The 17,286-nt window shown below is 42.5% G+C and overlaps 1 protein-coding gene and 1 long non-coding RNA gene across 5 annotated transcripts; one reads left to right on the forward strand and one right to left on the reverse strand.

Moving 5' to 3' along the window:
* The first annotated feature begins 3,885 nt into the window (after positions 1-3,885).
* Positions 3,886-17,228, forward strand: C8H5orf24 (chromosome 8 C5orf24 homolog). 4 transcript variants are annotated; one of them, XM_064458334.1, is made up of 2 exons: positions 3,886-4,058; positions 12,563-17,228. In XM_064458334.1, exon 2 carries the CDS (start codon positions 12,566-12,568, stop codon positions 13,130-13,132), a length of 567 nt encoding a protein of 188 aa, XP_064314404.1. In that variant the 5' UTR covers positions 3,886-4,058; positions 12,563-12,565; the 3' UTR covers positions 13,133-17,228. The 4 variants fall into 4 exon arrangements, with proteins under 4 accessions (XP_064314404.1, XP_064314405.1, XP_064314403.1 ...); XM_064458335.1 differs by lacking the exon at positions 3,886-4,058 and adding an exon at positions 4,243-4,814; XM_064458333.1 differs by lacking the exon at positions 3,886-4,058 and adding an exon at positions 11,539-11,626.
* LOC135314650 (uncharacterized) lies at positions 8,469-11,787 on the reverse strand. The gene is made up of 3 exons (XR_010374152.1): positions 11,541-11,787; positions 10,178-10,347; positions 8,469-10,081 (listed from the first exon to the last, which is right to left on the reverse strand). It is a non-coding gene; the product is annotated as an uncharacterized LOC135314650 (long non-coding RNA).
* Positions 17,229-17,286: the final 58 nt, after the last annotated feature.

Genomic DNA, 17,286 nt, shown 5'->3' on the forward strand with positions numbered 1-17,286 from the left:
CAGGCAGCTTACAGCCTATTTTATGTGTTAGTTGTAATCAAAATATTAGGTGCAGATCACAGCCCGGCATGTTCTGTAGCTGTTCCCTGAACTGGTCGCTTGAGGTCTTGTACAATGTACAACTTGTACAATGAAATTGGTGCAGTCTATTTAATGTGCATCTGGCTGCTAATTGAATAAAAGATGCTCAGGCTCAAAGTGCCATCTATAAGAGCTTTTCTCACTCAAGTCTTCCAAGTGGAAGACAAAAAAATAAAGATTTTTCAAGCAAAGCTTTCATAAAATTCTGCCATTGTAAAAGCTGAATTTAAAACAAACACCGAAGGCTACATTTGGGATCATCCTTAAATAATAAGAAAGCTGGAGTCTCAGGGAGAGAGTGCACTTTGGTCTTTCAGTCCTTCAGACATGTTTACAGTTGTAGGAGATGTCTGTTACTGAGTGAAACTAGTGACAGGGTTAGAGAGAGGCATGTGTATCTGTGAGAACTGAGCCTGCGCAGCTTGCCACAATGAGGTTTTCATTTTCTGCCATGGACACATACTACCGATGGCCTGTTGCTGAACCACCTCTATTAAAAAAGCCTTTTCTAAATTTGCCCCAGTGCTCTTAAGTAGGCCAGTGAGTGTCTTCTCAGTGTGGACGTTGGTGTAAAACCAGCCCTCGCCACGAGCCTTCTCTCAGCAAACGACTCGTGGAGGTCGGGCGCAGCCCCTTCGCTGCATCCGAGCGTGAGCGCCAGGCCCTGTGTGCGCGTTCTGGCCTCCTCACGTGACGCTCAAGGAATGCACTTTCCTTTGATTATTTTTCTTGACCCAGATCTCTTCCAAATATGGTCTCAGCTTAAACAAGTTTGTGTTCTTAGAGCTCAGGCGTTTGCAGAAGAAATTCTGGCTTCCAGCTAACTGTGGCTGTATGGGGGGAGTGGAGGCGGAGAACAACCTAAAAATGTAAAGATAAAAGGCCCACAGCTGGACTCAAATTTGTCCCAAAATGTACATTTTGTAAAATGTTTATACAATGCTAGGCAGGAAGATTTGTTTTCATAATTTTAGCTACAGTGGAAACAATTGTTTTTAAATAAATGACCATTAGTCTGCGTGATTGCCACCCAAACATTGCTTCTCTCTCATCTGAAACAGATTTAAATATTTTTTAGTCAAACTGAGATACAAATTTGTCAAGCTGACCAGCACAAGCAGAGGTAAATTAATTAGTATCTCAGACCTAAGTAGTTATAGTGAGTTAAGAAATTAATAACCTCCTGTGGAATCAGCATATGATTCTTAAGTTATTTTATACTTTGGCCATTCTAAATACAAAGTTTATCATCACAAATTAGTTTCTCAGAGCAACAAATACCACTGGGCAACTGTTCTGAAACTTAACTGCCGAGCAAGGAAAACGTTACACTTAACGAAAATCCCTAACTAAAACCTGCATTTCCTCTGCCTGTGCATGTTAGCAAGCAAGTGAATTTGTAGAAATTATCAGCTCCAATAATTCATAGTTACACAGATAGGTTTGGCAGTTACGGTACTGGATTCTCCCGCCTTGCTCAGCATGCTGTATAGCTGAGGACCGGCGAGAAGCTCCTGCGTTGGCAGAAGGAAGAACTTGTGTTATTAGGTGATTCCTCTCCGTGAAAATTTGGATCCACCAGTGAGAAGTCTGGTGAGGGAGAAGGAGAATGGGACTTTGCAGTTCGCATGTGGGGAGGAGCAGCATTTCATTGCATCTTTTACCTTACAGATCATTAGATGTAATCATTTGCTGTTCCTAGTGAGAAAAGTCATTTAGAGAAGGAAAAGGGAGAAGCAGATTCACAACCCAAGTAACAGCCGTGCTTCAGGCCCTGGGGAGCTTTCACAAAACAAGACAGTCGCGGACCAATTTGTCTTCTGTTTGGTTCCTGTTTTTATTAGCACAGCGTGCAGATGAGGAAACCAGACCCTGTTGCTACCCGATTAATATTTGAGCACTGTGGGCACCGGAGCTGGCTCGTCTGGCGTGGGTTTGTCAGGAGCACAGTACAGAGCGGTCACAGACCCTGCACCCTCACAGAGGCTCGTCCAGCTCCCAGGTGAAACGCTTAGATCTCACTCTGCCAGTCCGCCAGCGACAGCCTCAGCGACAGCCCCATTCAGGTTTCGCAGCTTCTCAGGATGGAACCTTTCACTGCTTCACATACAAGTTCACTCTTCTCTATTATCTGACCACTTCTGCATTCTGTTGAGATCATTATTTCTTCTCAATAAATCAGGAGCCTGAGCACGGCCTGACTTCCACCACCTTCCAGACTAAGGTACTAAAAGGAAAATAACAGGATACCAAAGAGGTATTGAACTATACCGCTTTTGATTGGCAGCAGCATTTCCAACAAGAGTTAAAAACAGCAGGAAGATGAGGTTCATAAACAAACTGAATCATTTGCTAAATTAAGCTAAATAAATGCTGCTTTTCCCTGCTGCTTTCTTATATTGCAAGTGAGGATTCCTGCATGCATTAGGAAGCACTGGCAAAACGAACCATCGTCTTGGCAGGATGTTTCACAGCAATTTTTGGCCTGAAGAGCTCCAAGTGTTGTAGAAATGTAATATCACATGGTTGGAGTACAGTAGTCAGCCCCCCAAACAACAGTAGGAGAGGAAAATATTTAGAAAAACAGAATTAGCCATTTGTGAAAGTTGCAGGTTCTTAATTGCCTGGTCTTTCTTGCTTTTATTTTCTAAGACTTAATCTGAATAACGCAGAACATCTTTCAGACTCTTTCAGATGTCAGTCGTTTAAGGACTTGATGATTATTTAGACCCTGTGATTGGAAGGCGTATTTGCTACTGTCTATCAATGGCCCAAGGGTACTACCAGAGGGCAGGAAGGTTTGGATCACTATAGTGACACCGATGCTGTTACAGTCATTAACAAATGTGGATTAAAAAATCCCTTGGTCGTAGCCTTCCCCAGAGTGGGATGTCACATTTGTTTCACTAAAACTCAGGTGAGGTTGTGAAAAGTGCTGGGCACTTAAAATTCCTGTTTCTATGAGATCTCTTTGGAAATAGTTGAAGTTGCTTTTCCCACTCAAAGCCTTTATTTATAGTTAAGTGCCATTGCAGTACCTGCGCTCTTACTAAACTCTTTGGAATGCAGACAGATGAAATAGGGCAAAATCTTTAATAACCGACAATACTTCATTGGAGCTGCTGCTGTTAAGGCATGAGTGGCTAATGGTACATGGACTCAACCCTGTATGAGTTACACTGGAATTGGATGCCGTCTTCATTGCAAAGGCAGCAGTGAAAGAGAACTAACCTAATACATTAATACATTCCTAAAGCCCGAGTCTTCTATGAAGGATTGCAGCGTGCATACTTTTAGGACAAAATATCATGTTCCTCCATCCAAATGAAAGTAATGGAAACACAGCTAACCCTGCGTTTTCATGAGTGTGCTTCACCCTTTAGAATATTTCAAATATAGAGGATGTGTTCTAAGAATTATTTTACTGTACAATAAATCAGTGACTTATCGTCCACAGCCAGATGAAAAGATGAAGGTGAATAAGGCTATTCGTGAGGTGGAGAAGAACGGGAATGACTGCCCAGCACTGGCCCTGCTGCTCTGCAAACCCTCCTCTGCTCCCAGAGGCCCAGGGTGATGGCGACTGCCCTGGCCATCCTCTGTGCCTGCCTGGCGGCTCTGCCTCATCCTGTGCGGGAAGGCGAAGCGGCAGCAGCCCGTTCCCCTGTGCGCCTCGCACCTCAGCCCGCCACCCCCCCGCCGCCTTCCCGCCCGCAGGACAAAATGGCGGCGGCTCCAGGACCGTGAGTGCCTCAGCGGCGGGAGGAGCCCCCCGCCTGCCCCGCCCCGCGCACGCTCGCCGCGCGCCCCCGCGGCGCGGCCCCGCTCGGGAGCGCGCCCCGCCCTCCCCTCCTGCTCCCGCCCGCTCCCTCCCCGCCGCAGCGCCGCTCCCTGCAGCTGCCCGGCGGGGTGTGGGGAGGCGGCCGCTCCTCCTGCCCGCCCTCCCGCCGCCCCGCAGGCCGCCCTCATCCCCTCAGGTAGGTGCAGGCCGGCCCTCCGGTCCCCTTCCCCGGGCAGTGGGAGGCGGCGGGCGGGCAAGATGGAGACGCAGCCGGCGGGGGAGGGGAGCGTCACAGCCCCGCCGCTGAGGAGGATCCCCCTTCGGTCCCCTCACGGGGGGGGGGCCGTCTGCGCGGCGTTGCAGGGTGCGGGAGCCCGGCCCTGCGGGGTGCGGGAGGGAAGCTGCGCCATCGCCGCCCCGTCCCGCTGTGCCCCCGCCCCGCCCGGGTGGAGGGAGTCGGGCCGTGCCCGGTGCCGGGGGAGGAGGAGGAGGCCGCACCCCGGGTCGAGAGGGGCTTTGGGCCGGGCCCTGTTTCTTGCCACCCACGCAAGGCAGGTGACACGCGAGGGGAGCCCCCCCCCCGCCGCTCCCGTGAGCCCGGCGCGGTGCCCGGCGGCGGCGGCGGCGGCTGGGGCGGCGGGCCCGGGCAGGAGGGCGCCGCGCCGCCCCTTTGTCCCCTCAGCCGGCCCGTGGCCTCCTCAGGTGGAGCTGGGCCTCCTGCTCCTCCCCAGCCGGGCCCCTCCGCGGTGCTCGGGAATCATTAATTCCCTTCAGCACCCACGGCTCCCGTGCGTGGGGACCGGGTACACGCAGCGCTTTTTACTTAGAACGTATCTCCGTTAGCGTGTGGAATCTTAATGCGTGCATATGGTCCATGGATGTGTTTCCTTGGCATACCTAAGCAGTGCATAGCTTCATCCACCTGCACGTCAGGGTGCCTGGATGACCTCTGGTATGTTACTTCTGTGCCTCTTTGCCTTCTAGCATAGTGTGTGTGAATGGTGTATATTCTTGTGGATAGTTACAGAGAGTTTAGTACATCCTTATTTGTGCATAGCCCTTCCGGGGTAATTAGTGAATTTTTGCACCTTTAATTTGCATGCATTTCTCTCTGGACACCTTTCTAAGGAAAGTAACAGTTATTTTGATCTACATGGTTTTTATTTTTGTAAAATGAAAGAGTAGGAGGAACAGTCAGTTAATACATTCCTTAAATTACGGTTTATTTCTATTTCAGTCTTCAGATACCAGACTTTCTCTTTCGACTTTTTTCTTGTCTGTATTGGTGTCCTTCAGGTGTTAGATGCAACTTTAAACAAAAAAGTCCCATGTGTTTGTCCATTGACCGTTGTTGAACAGATTCAACAAGTAGATTTTGTCTTTCTGCGGTCTAGCGTAAGTATGCTGCAGTGGCTGTATCTGGGGGTGCTGACAGGTGTCCGGAGCCGTTCACACTAGTCCTGTTGCAGAGAAACACCATGGAAGTGCACATCAGGAAGGAGGTGTTTGATCCATCCCTTAAGCTTCAAAATCCTTCTGTGGGAGGAGGCTAGGGAAAGAGGAGAGGGTAGGTGAGAACACCCACTGAGATGAATGAGCACCTCTTACCTCTCCGAGCTATTGTTCTAGACTACAGTGAGGTCTGCTCCCTGGGGAGAGGAGCGGGTGGGCGAGAACACCCACGGAGATGAATAAGTATCTCCAGCTCCTCAAAGCTGTTGTTCTAGGCCATGGCAAGGTCCGTTCCTGCTTACCTGGGAATAGCTTCTTGAGGTGAATGGACAATTTAACAAACACTAATAATCCTTTCTTTATAAAGATCTACCTCTACCTGCTCCATCATTCATATGCATATTTAGATTGCCTTGAAGTTTGGTAATTACAGAACCACAGAATAATCAGGGTGCAGTTTCACAACTCGTACTCCTCTAAGCCAGCCTATCTGGCCTGATGGCTGTCTTGATTCTGTGCTGCCCCATTCTCAGCTGTGGGGGATTTTGGTTTTTTTCCCCCAACCTCCATTCCCTGTGCTGTGTTTGGGACTTCTCATATGCTTCATTCAGGTCTTCTAAGTCCATTAAGTTGTCAAAAGTCATATTTTTGAGGACTGGTTAGGTTTTTAAGTAACTGGGACAATGGGGGAATGGATCAGTGGCAGCCAGTAGGTAGGGTGGCTCAGGCTGACCTGGGACCTCAGCCTGTTTCTGTGCTTCTAATGGAAATGTGTGTTTCTGTTCCTCTCTTGCCTCAATGCCAGCCAACTGTTGCGTTTTCTTTCTTGTTGGATTAGTTTTCACCTGGGTCAGATGCCTGGTGTTGATTTGTCCTGCTCTTGCTCAATAGTTAGTGTTGGAACAAGGAACGAGAATGTGGGAGAGGACGAAAGGGCAAGATCGTCCCATTCAGGAAAAAAATGTGGATTCAGAGTGGTTTCTATTGATTATGAAACCAAACTCTCAATTGTGCCAGTGTAACTGGAAGTGCACAGTTAATTAGATCATTGACGTGATCTTCCTTAATTTTTGTGAAGCTGTCTTAACCCTTTCAAGCGTCCTGTTTCTTATCATCACGTGGTTATATGATCCTAATTTTGGGGTGGGAAGAAGTCAGCTGACATTCTTGCTGATGTTGGCATCTCATGAAACTCTGCCCTTAGATATGACTCTACTTGTTTTTTAAGGTTAGAGAGCATAACAATTACTTGTTCGCCTGGTTTTGCAATCCAATCATGAATGATCCCTAAAAGTTCACAGTTTACTTGACACTTAGCTAGGCTAATGCCTGACAATATCTAATCTTTGTGAGAGCAGTGCTGATCTCTGTCTTTAATACAAAGCTGGTGCTTCAGTTTTGGAGAGCACTGTTTCTCCAAGGGTGTCTGAGTTGAGAGACTTGAACTCCTGGAGGCACAGGGATGCACCCAGGTTGCAGCTTCTGGTAAGGAGCAGGAGTCGCAGCCCTTTCATAAGGGAAGGCTTGTCCTCCGCCTGGCATGTCTGGGAGGAATTTGAAGGGGGTGGGTATATCTGCTCCAAATAACTCTTCACTTAACTTCCATCATGTAAGAAGATGACTCTTGACCCTGGGTAACCAGGGGAAGGACTGTCCATGTAAATTCTTCTGCTGCTTGGGAAACTGTTCATTTCCTCGTCTTTTTTCACTAAGAATAATTGAGAAAGCAGCTGTTTTCAAAATTATGTTACCTCTTCAATTCACAGTCTCCTGTTGTCCTATAGTAGCTCTAGTGAGGCACTGCTGTGAAGAAATTGTTTCTTATATTTTTGGCTGGGTTTAATATATTTTTCCTAGTGTCAAATGATGAGAAAAATAATATTAAGCAATCAGCTGCAGAAAGTGCTTTGTAAGCACAGTTTGGAGAAACTGGTTATCTAGCTTCAGGAGTAGATTAGATTTCAAATGTAGGTTTGGGTGTTACAGTGTATGTTGTGCCACTGGCAGGATTTAATATTTAAATGTTTAATATTAAAAATACTTATATTTATGGGAATACTCAGGTAAGGTGTGACATTGTGAAAACAAGCAGTTATAGATCTTAAAAAATTGGGTAAGGCCCTAGTTTAGGATGAGTTAATGTGTAGAAAAGGAGCTGACAATCAAAGGGACACTTCAAAAACATTTAAATTGATGTAATTCATTCTTTTAAGAGAGTGATGAAGGTATTTCTTGCCTCCTAAGAGGGAAGAGCAGAACCAATATGGTATCTCTGTTGGAGTGTTGAAAGTGTCTGTGCTGCTGCTGCTTAAACTCCCCCCACAAAGAAAAGGAGCCCTTTGGTATTCCCCGGGGCCTGCAGCCCCTGCGCTCTCGTACGCGGCATAGAGCGTTCTTTATGCAGAGATCTTGAACAGAGCTGGTCCTGTGCTCCACTCCAGTGGGTTTAATTGGTAGAAGTGACATTCAGAGCACTAGTGCAGAAATAATACTTGTAGCTGCTTGTGTTTTTAAGTAGTATCATATACATTGTATGTGTTGGATGATGAAAATGTACAGCCTCCTACAGCTCTGTCAATGCTGCTGAAACTGTGGCAAGCTCAGTGGTGAAAAACGACAGAAAAATGAGTGGATTTTATGTACTAACCCTCATTAAAAGCAAAATTGTCCCTGTTGACAATGGGAGTTTACCTTTCCTGGTATTCGTCATTTGAAAAACTGTAATACAGATGTGCTTCCAGTTTTGTTCAGTTTTGCTCTGATTGAGGCGTGTTTTACCAGCGGCCAAAAGGACTTGCTGAGTCAGGTCTGTTCTGGTGCTAACCAGGCTGTAGTTACAAAAAAACAGGCTGGGGTGGCTGAGACCAGAGCAGTTGCCTGCTACTTACATTGGAATTGATAATTCCGCTTAATGCGGATAATGGGTCACAGGTCCAGTACCTGCTGTGATGGGCTTGTGTACTTTCTCTGCTCGTGAAAGTTTTCATCTTTTCTACGCTGGCAGCTAAATTCTGCCCATGAAGAAGGCAAAGGGCGTGACGTTTGAAAGCTAAAGGACGGCATCGTCTTACAACCCAAGAGGGTATTTTTATGTAATTTGATTTGAGTAGCTTTGATCTTAAAATTTTGTGTAGTGAACAAGACATGAATGGAAATTTTATGTGTAGTTTCAAGCCTAGAGAGGGGTGGGCCGTATCAGTAACAGAAGCCTTAGCTGTAAGCTAGAGCTGTGCAATTTGTTAACCTGTATTTAGGAATAGAAGGGTGCCCTCTCTCTGTCTGTCCAAAACCTGTAATATCACTGGCATTAGGTGAGATTTCTTAAGTTTTGTGCTGCCATCTGTATTGCCTGTAATATGGTTCCTGCTTCATCTCCCAGCAGAAGAAAGCAAGCGATATCAAGCTTGACTGTGAAATACAAAAAATCTTAATGACAGCCTCATACACGGTGTATTGACTGGCAAGTAGCCTGGCTGTCATCTGAGCAAAACAAAACTTCAGACTTGCCTCGCTAGTGCTAAAGCAGGTGAATTTTGCAGGTACATGGGAGAGTGGCAGCACAGCTGTGCTTTAAAAGGAGGGGTCATTACCCTCTCCAGAAATGCCCCTGGCAGCAAAGCTTTGTGGGTCCCAGATGGATGGTTCTGTTTCTTTTTTCGTTTCTAGCAGCAGTGGAGCTTCTGTGCTTCGTTGCATGGGAAGCTCTAATGCTGCTTCTCTTTTCCCAAAGCTAGCTTATCCAGTTGTCTCCTCCCTTTCCCAGCATTTGTATAGAAATAAATTACGAGACAGAAAAAGATCCACACAGAAAATCCTCTGGAGCCACTTTGCAGTAAAAAATCTTTTTTGAAATATGACTACATTTCATTACTACAATGCCTCACCATAACTATTTGTTTACACAGAGACATTCAACCAGTCTGTTGAATCAATTTAAAAACTGATTTAAGTAAACTGTTGCAAGTACCTTTTACGTATCTATTGACAGGTTTAAAACAAGTAAGTTCTATTACACTGGAAACTTTTCTGGCCAGTTTTATTTAAGAATGCTGGCACACAAAGTTGTATGTGCTTGGCTATACAATTTAGCTGGAGTGTGAATTTTAAATTGGCATAATTCTCATTTATACTGTGCATCTCCCTGCCAAGAAACCTGCTTCCACTCTACAGATAGACTCACTACATTCTTTTATTCCCTGCTGTAACGTGAATGAAGTAAAATTATGCTGGAGATGTCCATGTTAGGGTAATTAAGCTCAATTACAGATTTCCTTTTTAAAACTTTTCTGAAAAAAATGTCTTAAATCAAAAAACACAGAATACAAACTTTGGCTACTACTTGAAATTTTCATGGTTTGATGAAAAAAGGTGCAGAGAGGGAAAAAAAAATTATATTAAAAAAATTATATTAAAAAAATCCTGTTGGCAGTCTTCCACCAAGAATGGGGGAGGGAGGCAGGTTTAAGCTTCTTCCTCTTGTAAGAAATTTTAAACAGTTACTGGTCTGTACATCTTTCTTCTTTCATCAATGACAGTGATACTGGCTGTTGCCAGATGGAAGGTGAACTAGCGTCAGCTAGGTTTTGTACGTAAAGTTGGCGTTTGTCGAAAGGTCTCAGGGATGTTACAGCAGACACAAAGCACATGCGTATGGTGATGAAGCTCTAGCGTTTGCCAGTTACAGCAGGATATATTCACTGTCTAGGAGTACCTGTGATGGTTCTCCCCAGGAAAGATGGATGGTGTCTTTAGGAAAAATCCCCCTGACTGTATGAGGAGAAAAAGCAGAGAATAAGAATGCAACATAGACAGGAAGGAGTCTGAGTGGTGATCGGTCTCCTGAGAGATATCAGGGGCCCTCACTTTATTCAGTGCCTTCTCCCTGGTCTGGTGTGTTCCTCGGATACCGGGCAGCCGAATCGATCCTTCTTTGTGGCAGTCGAGCTTGCAGCGGTGTTTTGGGGCTGAAGCCAGTATTCTTGCGTTTAAACTGAGGACTGAGACAAGAATGCTTCTACCGCTCCAAGTGTCCTCTAGTGTATCAACAAGCAGATTAATAGCCTTTCAGAGATGCTGGGCTTACTCTCTTGGCAGCAGAAGTATATTATCAGAACCCTTATGTTTGTAATTGCATATCATGAAATATCTCAGGTATTTTTTGTGATATTATGGGCCCTGTTCTAGTGGGGTTAAAGGTAGATTACATTTATTTTTTGACTGCTCATTGTAGAAAACCTTAAGCTTCCTTTTTATTGCTGCACAGAAAAGTCTGTCTGGTCTCTTGATCAGTAGCTTACTTCCTTTGTTTTTTGCTAAGTGCAGGCTTGCTAATTATTCTTAGTTGTTTTGTTCGCTAGTCAACACCTGCAGTAACAGTGGTTTTGTGTTTGCTCCACTGTACCCCATGCAACACACCAGAACTGTAGCACGCAGATAATCTCTGCTAGAACCATTGAATAGTTAAACTATATTACTATCATAATTTCACTATTTGTCATAAAACCGTATTCATATATTTGCACAAGAGTAATGCATACGCTGTAATCCGCATTTGACAAGCCAAGGTAAATTGGCTGTTACGGTAGGGAATGTATCCGTTGTAATCAGCAGAAAAGGGCACGGGGATTTACTCCTGGGTAAATAAACCGTCTCTGCTGTATGCTTTCTCTCTGGTTGGGAGGAGACATTCATAACTGCCAAATAAATTCAGTAATCAATGGTAGAATTTAAATTGGGCTGCTGTAGGTGATATTCCAGAGCTACTGCGGGGAAAATACAATAAATCTTCGAGACCTTATCTACTTGAGAAATTTACTGCAGGAAGAAATATTTGGTGTCCTAAGGTGTCCTAAGTGTGACTGTAGGGCACGGAAGTACACTGATGTGCCAGATATTGATTGGCCTAATCTTGTCTTCAGCATGGCTAAACACCATTATCTTAAACTGAGTATTTGCGGCTTATTTAAGTTGTAGAACCAATATAGTTGAATGGGGGAAAATACCACCCCATTGCTCCTTGAGTGGCTTGCTGGCTTCTTACAGTATCACCGCTATTAAGAAATCTGAGATGGTATCTGTGCGGTTGGTATTTGGAAGCTTTATACTAAAAAAGTTTTAGAATACCAGTAATAATATTGTTGTGATTCTGCCCCAATACCTGTGCTGCAGGGATTTGATACGATTGATATAAGCATAATCAATTTATTTAGAAATAATTGTTGCTTACCATTATGATGGTGACCATATATGGTTTCCAGCAGCTTGGTGTCAGTTTGTCCACTGGAACCGGGGTTAGCCTGTGGGAACATGCAGGTGAGAGTCACCCTTCTGCCATCCTGAAGATAGGGCTTTGATTCTTGTTTAAAGAATTAAACCTCTGTGAACAGAGCACAGCTCAAGTTGGTTTTGTCTAAGGAAAAGAGCAGGCTGTATAAAACAGTTGTTGACCTCGATGGGCCACATTTGTTTTCCAGAATATTTGGGGCGTGTGACAACATGCCTATCTGTAAGAGGAGTCATGTTGTGTTTCCCAAAGTTGTTATCTCAGAGTTGGCATTACCAGATATTTGTACCTGCTCTTCCAACTGGGACAGCAGGGGTGCTCCTGCAGTCTAGTTTCTTTTCCTTTGTCATAGACTCATTTTGCACCTCTGCTTTCCCAACTATGGCACGTTGTCTTTGCTGAACACCTTACCTGTTTCTTTCACGTTAATTGTGACAAGAAATGGCAAAACTGATTACTGTTTTATTAATTTGTTGCAGTTAAACAAAAAAAAAAATTGCAGGGCCTATACCTGCTAAATCAAGAGAGTGATACCATGTTTTTCCTTGGCTCGCAGGTGATAAGTTAATCTTGCAACTAGAATGGCTAGAATTTAGATGAAATTCAGTTAGAAATGTTTTGAAGTCGGAGTAGGTGAGCAGATATTGTATATCTTGGCTGCTGAAATGCTCCTGTTCAGTTCATTAATGTACTTCTTCCCTAACTATACCTCTCTGATAATACATAGTTTAAATTGTCAGTTTTAACTGTGTGTAAAGGTTACCATGCAAAACCTCAAGTGAAAGATTAATAAAACTTTTTCTTTAAAAAAGTAATTTACTGACATCAATACTCTTTACTAAAAATAGACAAAGTAGTTCATCTATTTCTTAAAATTAGTCTGTAGCCCTTGAAAGATTCTCACTTGTGGAATGCTGCAGTATTATTATATATTGATGCATATTTGTCTCTCTTATTTTTGGTAGAAAATGATGCACCCTGTTGCCAGCAGCAATACAGCTTTCTGTGGGACCGGCAAGAGTTCTTGCCTTAACGAAGACAATGTGAGATCTGCCGACCAGTTTGACTTGTATGCCACGCAGCAAAGTAAATACAGCCACGCGGTCAGCCACAAACCAATTGCGTGCCAGAGACAAGATGCGTTGAACGAATCGCACTTGCAGACCACAAGTGGCAGGAATATAGAGACAAAAGATGAACTAAAGAAAAAGAAAAACCTCAACCGATCTGGTAAACGTGGAAGGCCGTCAGGGACCACAAAATCAGCAGGGTACCGAACCAGCACAGGTCGACCCCTGGGGACCACCAAAGCAGCTGGATTTAAGACAAGTCCAGGCAGACCCTTGGGTACAACTAAAGCAGCAGGATACAAAGTCAGCCCAGGCAGACCTCCAGGTAGCATTAAAGCTCTATCACGGCTTGCAAATCTAAATTATACTTGTGGCAGTGCAGCTTTTCCCTATCCTATGGTGCATAACAGAGGAGTGCACGCTGCTGGTGAAACTAGCAGCAAAATGAAACAGCCTAATGAATGACAGGAGGGAATTAGCAACTCCTTACTAATCTGCTTTACTCTCAATTTTGGCATGTTTCTTGCATTTTGTTGTAGTGTTTGCCTAAGTCTGAATTTCTAGATTTAATTTTTATTTAAATAATGCCATAGCCTACGGGTGCAATTCAGTAACTTTTAAAGCAATGTTGAGAAGGCACTGGTTTAAAGGGGGTTTTGTTGGTCTTAAGTCATAATTTCTAAGAAAGTCTGAAGTGATGCATATGCCTTGGTGTCGATACTTAAGAAATGTCCATGTCCCTAGTTTTATGTTCAATTCCTGGCAAATGTAGTTGTGCGGTTATGCATTAAATAACTGAAATAAGGGGTACAGAATTAGCTGGCTGTTGGTTCACGATGTGGCCTATCCCACAATAAGGAACTCAGCCAGATGAGTTCTTACTTTATATGAAATATTGATAAAGAAAGCGGCAAGCTACATTTTCCACTTCTGCAGGAGCTTCTACAGACCTCAAATAGGTACTTAGAAAACAAAGAAAAAAACCCTCAGCCTTTTTTTAAAGTGCTGGTTTCAGGTGGCTTTTGTTTCTGGAATTGTAGCAGTAAGGCGATTTCAACTAATGCTCCAAAATTATTTTTGAAAACATTACAGAAAACTGAACATTTGTACAGCCTGTTACAGCTCACAGCGCCTTATTAATACAAGCTAATTGCCTTTAGGTGATAGCTGTTCTTTTAGTTATGCTGTTATAGGATTCTGCTGTGTAATTCTGAAATGCCTAACAGTACATATACCAAACGACAAATAATTGTTTGAAATCTGAAATATTTTATAAGAAATTAAGTACTGTTCATTCTAGTTACGCACTTGGTTAATACTAAACAGTGTGTTCTTAAATATGTAAATAGCTATTTATACTGGGGTTTTGCCTTTAAAATCTGTGCTTAGGTGGCAACAGTTTAATAGCTTTTAAAGTATTAATCTATAATGTTTACAAATTAAACTTTTTAAATAGCCTCTGTTGCCAAGTTTTCAGACTTAGTTTTGCCAAATATTCCTGGAAATACAGTTATTTCATTGTTTGACACTTATACTATATTTAAGTTACGGAAGCTTATATATCTACCAAAGGACACCATTTTCGTGATTTATAAAAGCAAACTGTATAGCTGATGCAAACAGGAGGCAGTTCACTGCACTGCTAGAGCCCAGATACAAAGTAATTCATCTATGCATGCAAGCTGAAAAAGTATATGTACCTTTCTTGATTCAGACTAAAACCTTCCCTCCTCCTAAAAGAGCTGTTCAACTTTTCAACCGGGTGTGTTTAATTTTTTTTAAAGTGTGCAAGAGTGCGTGAGTGCGTGTGTAAAATACTTTAACCTAGACTTCAGAAAAAGCAGTCCTCAGCGTTGCATATTGTTTGTTCTAAATTTATTACTGGAATTAAAGCCCTTTTTTTTATTGCATCTGGAAGAAAGTTTATGGTTAAGTTGTTTCACATATAAGGTGACATTATGCTAAACTTGTAGCTTCGAATATCTGGGGGTGGATATATAGTTTTCAGATTTGGGGGAGCAGAAAAATCTGGGTTAATTGAGCTTGTGCTGAGTGACTAATGATGCTGGTAATTTTTGTTAACATAAATGCTATTCTGGCCTGCTGTCATTTAGATGAGAACTCTTGATTTCAGTGATGACAACTTAAGAAACAGATGTCATGTTTCATACCTTTTTTATCAGGAAAAAAGCAGCAAGCCTTCAGGTGTTCCAGTGATGCCTAACACATATTGAGCTGGACTTTATGCTGTACTTTACAATAGGTGTGTTGAATTGTTTTGGGGGAACTGTGTATGCACTGGCAACTAAGACAATGAACCTCAACTGTACTGGATGGCTCCTTAGTCGATAGATGAACTAATGGCAGCTAAACTGCTACTAAAAAAATAGTGTCTTCACGCTGAAGCTATGAAATCCAGTTATTCGTTCTGTTCCTCAACAAACTCGCAAGTCTGAAATTTAGCAATCTTTCTCAGAGCGATGTAACTTCTGACGCGTGCAAAATGCTAACGTGCGTTAATTCACCCTCAGGATCTGTGTTGTATTGGCTGTTTTTAATCAGATGATTTTTCAACAAAAGACTGCTTTAAGCTCTTTCCTGAAGTCAGCTGGGAAAGCAGTCCTCTTCAGCTGAATGTAGTAACTGCAGGAGTGTCACCCCTCGCTGGCAAGGAACGTGTTGCATGTCACCACTGTACCTTGGAGAAACTCCACTTCTTACCTCCTCCTGTTTATCCTGTTTGCTCCCGTTCCGTTGCTGACTTGTGCATCCACTCGATGGTGCTGTGCTGTGTGTCAGGAGATAATGCAGATGTATCGCTGTTCTGCTAGTATAATGAATTTTGTATTCAAGTATGCTGATGAAATAATGAAATCATCTAAGCAATTTCTGTTCATTACAGTGTTTATTAATTATATCAGACGGAATATAATCCCAGGAAAAAACAATTAACGTCAGTTGTGAAACGATGAGCATAGAGAAGTGTTCAGAGAGTCTAATGGGCTGCTTGGTGCTTGAGGCTTAGCGCAGAGACCAGATGCTGCTGGGCATTTCCCAGTTCTGGTTTATTTTATATCTGACGCGAGTTTACTGTTGCCATGCAGCGAGGGGAAGGAAAAAAGAAGAGATTCAAAGTGAACTAGAAATGGAATTTTCAAATACTTCTGCTTTTCCTATGTGTAATCTGCAGAATACGCTGCGCTTTTTTTTTTCAACACTTTTCTTTCCATGGCAAACACTGAAACAGCATGTTAATGCCTAAACGTTGTTAGCACCGATGGGAAAACTGGCCTTTTCCCCCCACAGTATGAAAATGTTACTTGTAAGGTAAATTGCTTATTTTATATTATATATCATAATTCAGCTATTCATAAGTTAGGGTCACTGTTGCGTGTTAACACTGTTCAGATGATCTACATGTCGAGTTTGTTTTTAATAATTTCTTTTAATTATCGAGTTTCTAACGTCTTATTTATACATAAATGAAATGTATTAGCTTGCTATTATTCCTTAATGATGCTATACGAGTTCACTGTTTAATATACATATAGTAACTACTATTCAGTTTCTGATTAAATGTACTTAAACTTTAAAACCAAATAATTTTGCTACTACAAAGTCTTGCACTGGACATATTCAAGATGCTAGCACCGTATTTTGGCAGAAGAAAACCAGATACCATCAGAAGTGGCTAACTGATATCAAAGATAGTATTTTTAAAATCAGCAGTTAGCTTTGTCATTAAAGCAATGTTCTTTATAGCTCGGATTTAGTTTAAACTAATCAAAATACCTATGTATCGAGAGCCATTAAAGATCTCTGTTCTGAATGAATATGTTTTCACTTTGTCTGGAAGATCGTAGAGTTCAGTCAGGACAAAACCAAGCCTTGTCAGTGAAAAGTGATGTGTCTGTGAAAAGAATTACTTGGAAGTACAATACACAGAGTAATTCAGATGAGAATTTAACTCCCTCCCCCATTTTTGAAGAGCTTTAAAAGGCAGAGCAATGTGAAGTCATTTGTCCGATGGTTTCATTAGCTGTGACTCTGCTGTTCTTTGTTATATGTATAATAATGTTTCACGCTATCCTTAGAGTTGACAGTTAAAACAGTTGATAACAATCATAAATACTTTGAACTGCAGACTTCATTTCTGACCACAAAAGAAGCTTATTATTCTCTATTTTAATGCATATATTTTAACACTGCTTAAATATATTTATGACTTTAGTAGAGACTAGAACTTTCTCGTGATTTTTTTTTCCCAAATAGATAAATCTGTATTCTGAAATTTGAACCACTTTCTGATACTTTAATCTTTAATAATTTGCTTTTCTACAGGTTTACTTTGGGGGAAACAGTAATCTGTTAAATAACTAGTATCAGCACCCCATCCTCTGCTGTAAAAAGCCTGATTAGATACTGTGTATGTTTTTATGTCCATGAACTTGAGCTACTCGTGTGCAATTATGTGTATGGGAATGGAGTAGTGTTCATGATCTGTACTTACATCATCATATGGATGTATATTTATTAATAAAGTTAATACTTTAAAACCTAACTGGTTTTTCCTCTGTTTTTTTTTAAATATCTTTTAAATTCTGGCTGAAGATGCCCTT

The sequence above is a fragment of the Phalacrocorax carbo genome, chromosome 8, assembly GCF_963921805.1.
Source record: "Phalacrocorax carbo chromosome 8, bPhaCar2.1, whole genome shotgun sequence".
Taxonomy (NCBI): domain Eukaryota; kingdom Metazoa; phylum Chordata; class Aves; order Suliformes; family Phalacrocoracidae; genus Phalacrocorax; species Phalacrocorax carbo.

Excerpts from the sequence above, each read along its gene's own strand:
- C8H5orf24 (XM_064458333.1), top strand. The coding sequence starts at position 11,561 with ATGGTTTCCAGCAGCTTGGTGTCAGTTTGTCCACTGGAACCGGGGTTA. Across the intron at positions 11,627-12,562 it reads TAGCCTGTGGGAACATGCAG|AAAATGATGCACCCTGTTGC; the intron begins GTGAGAGTCACC and ends TATTTTTGGTAG.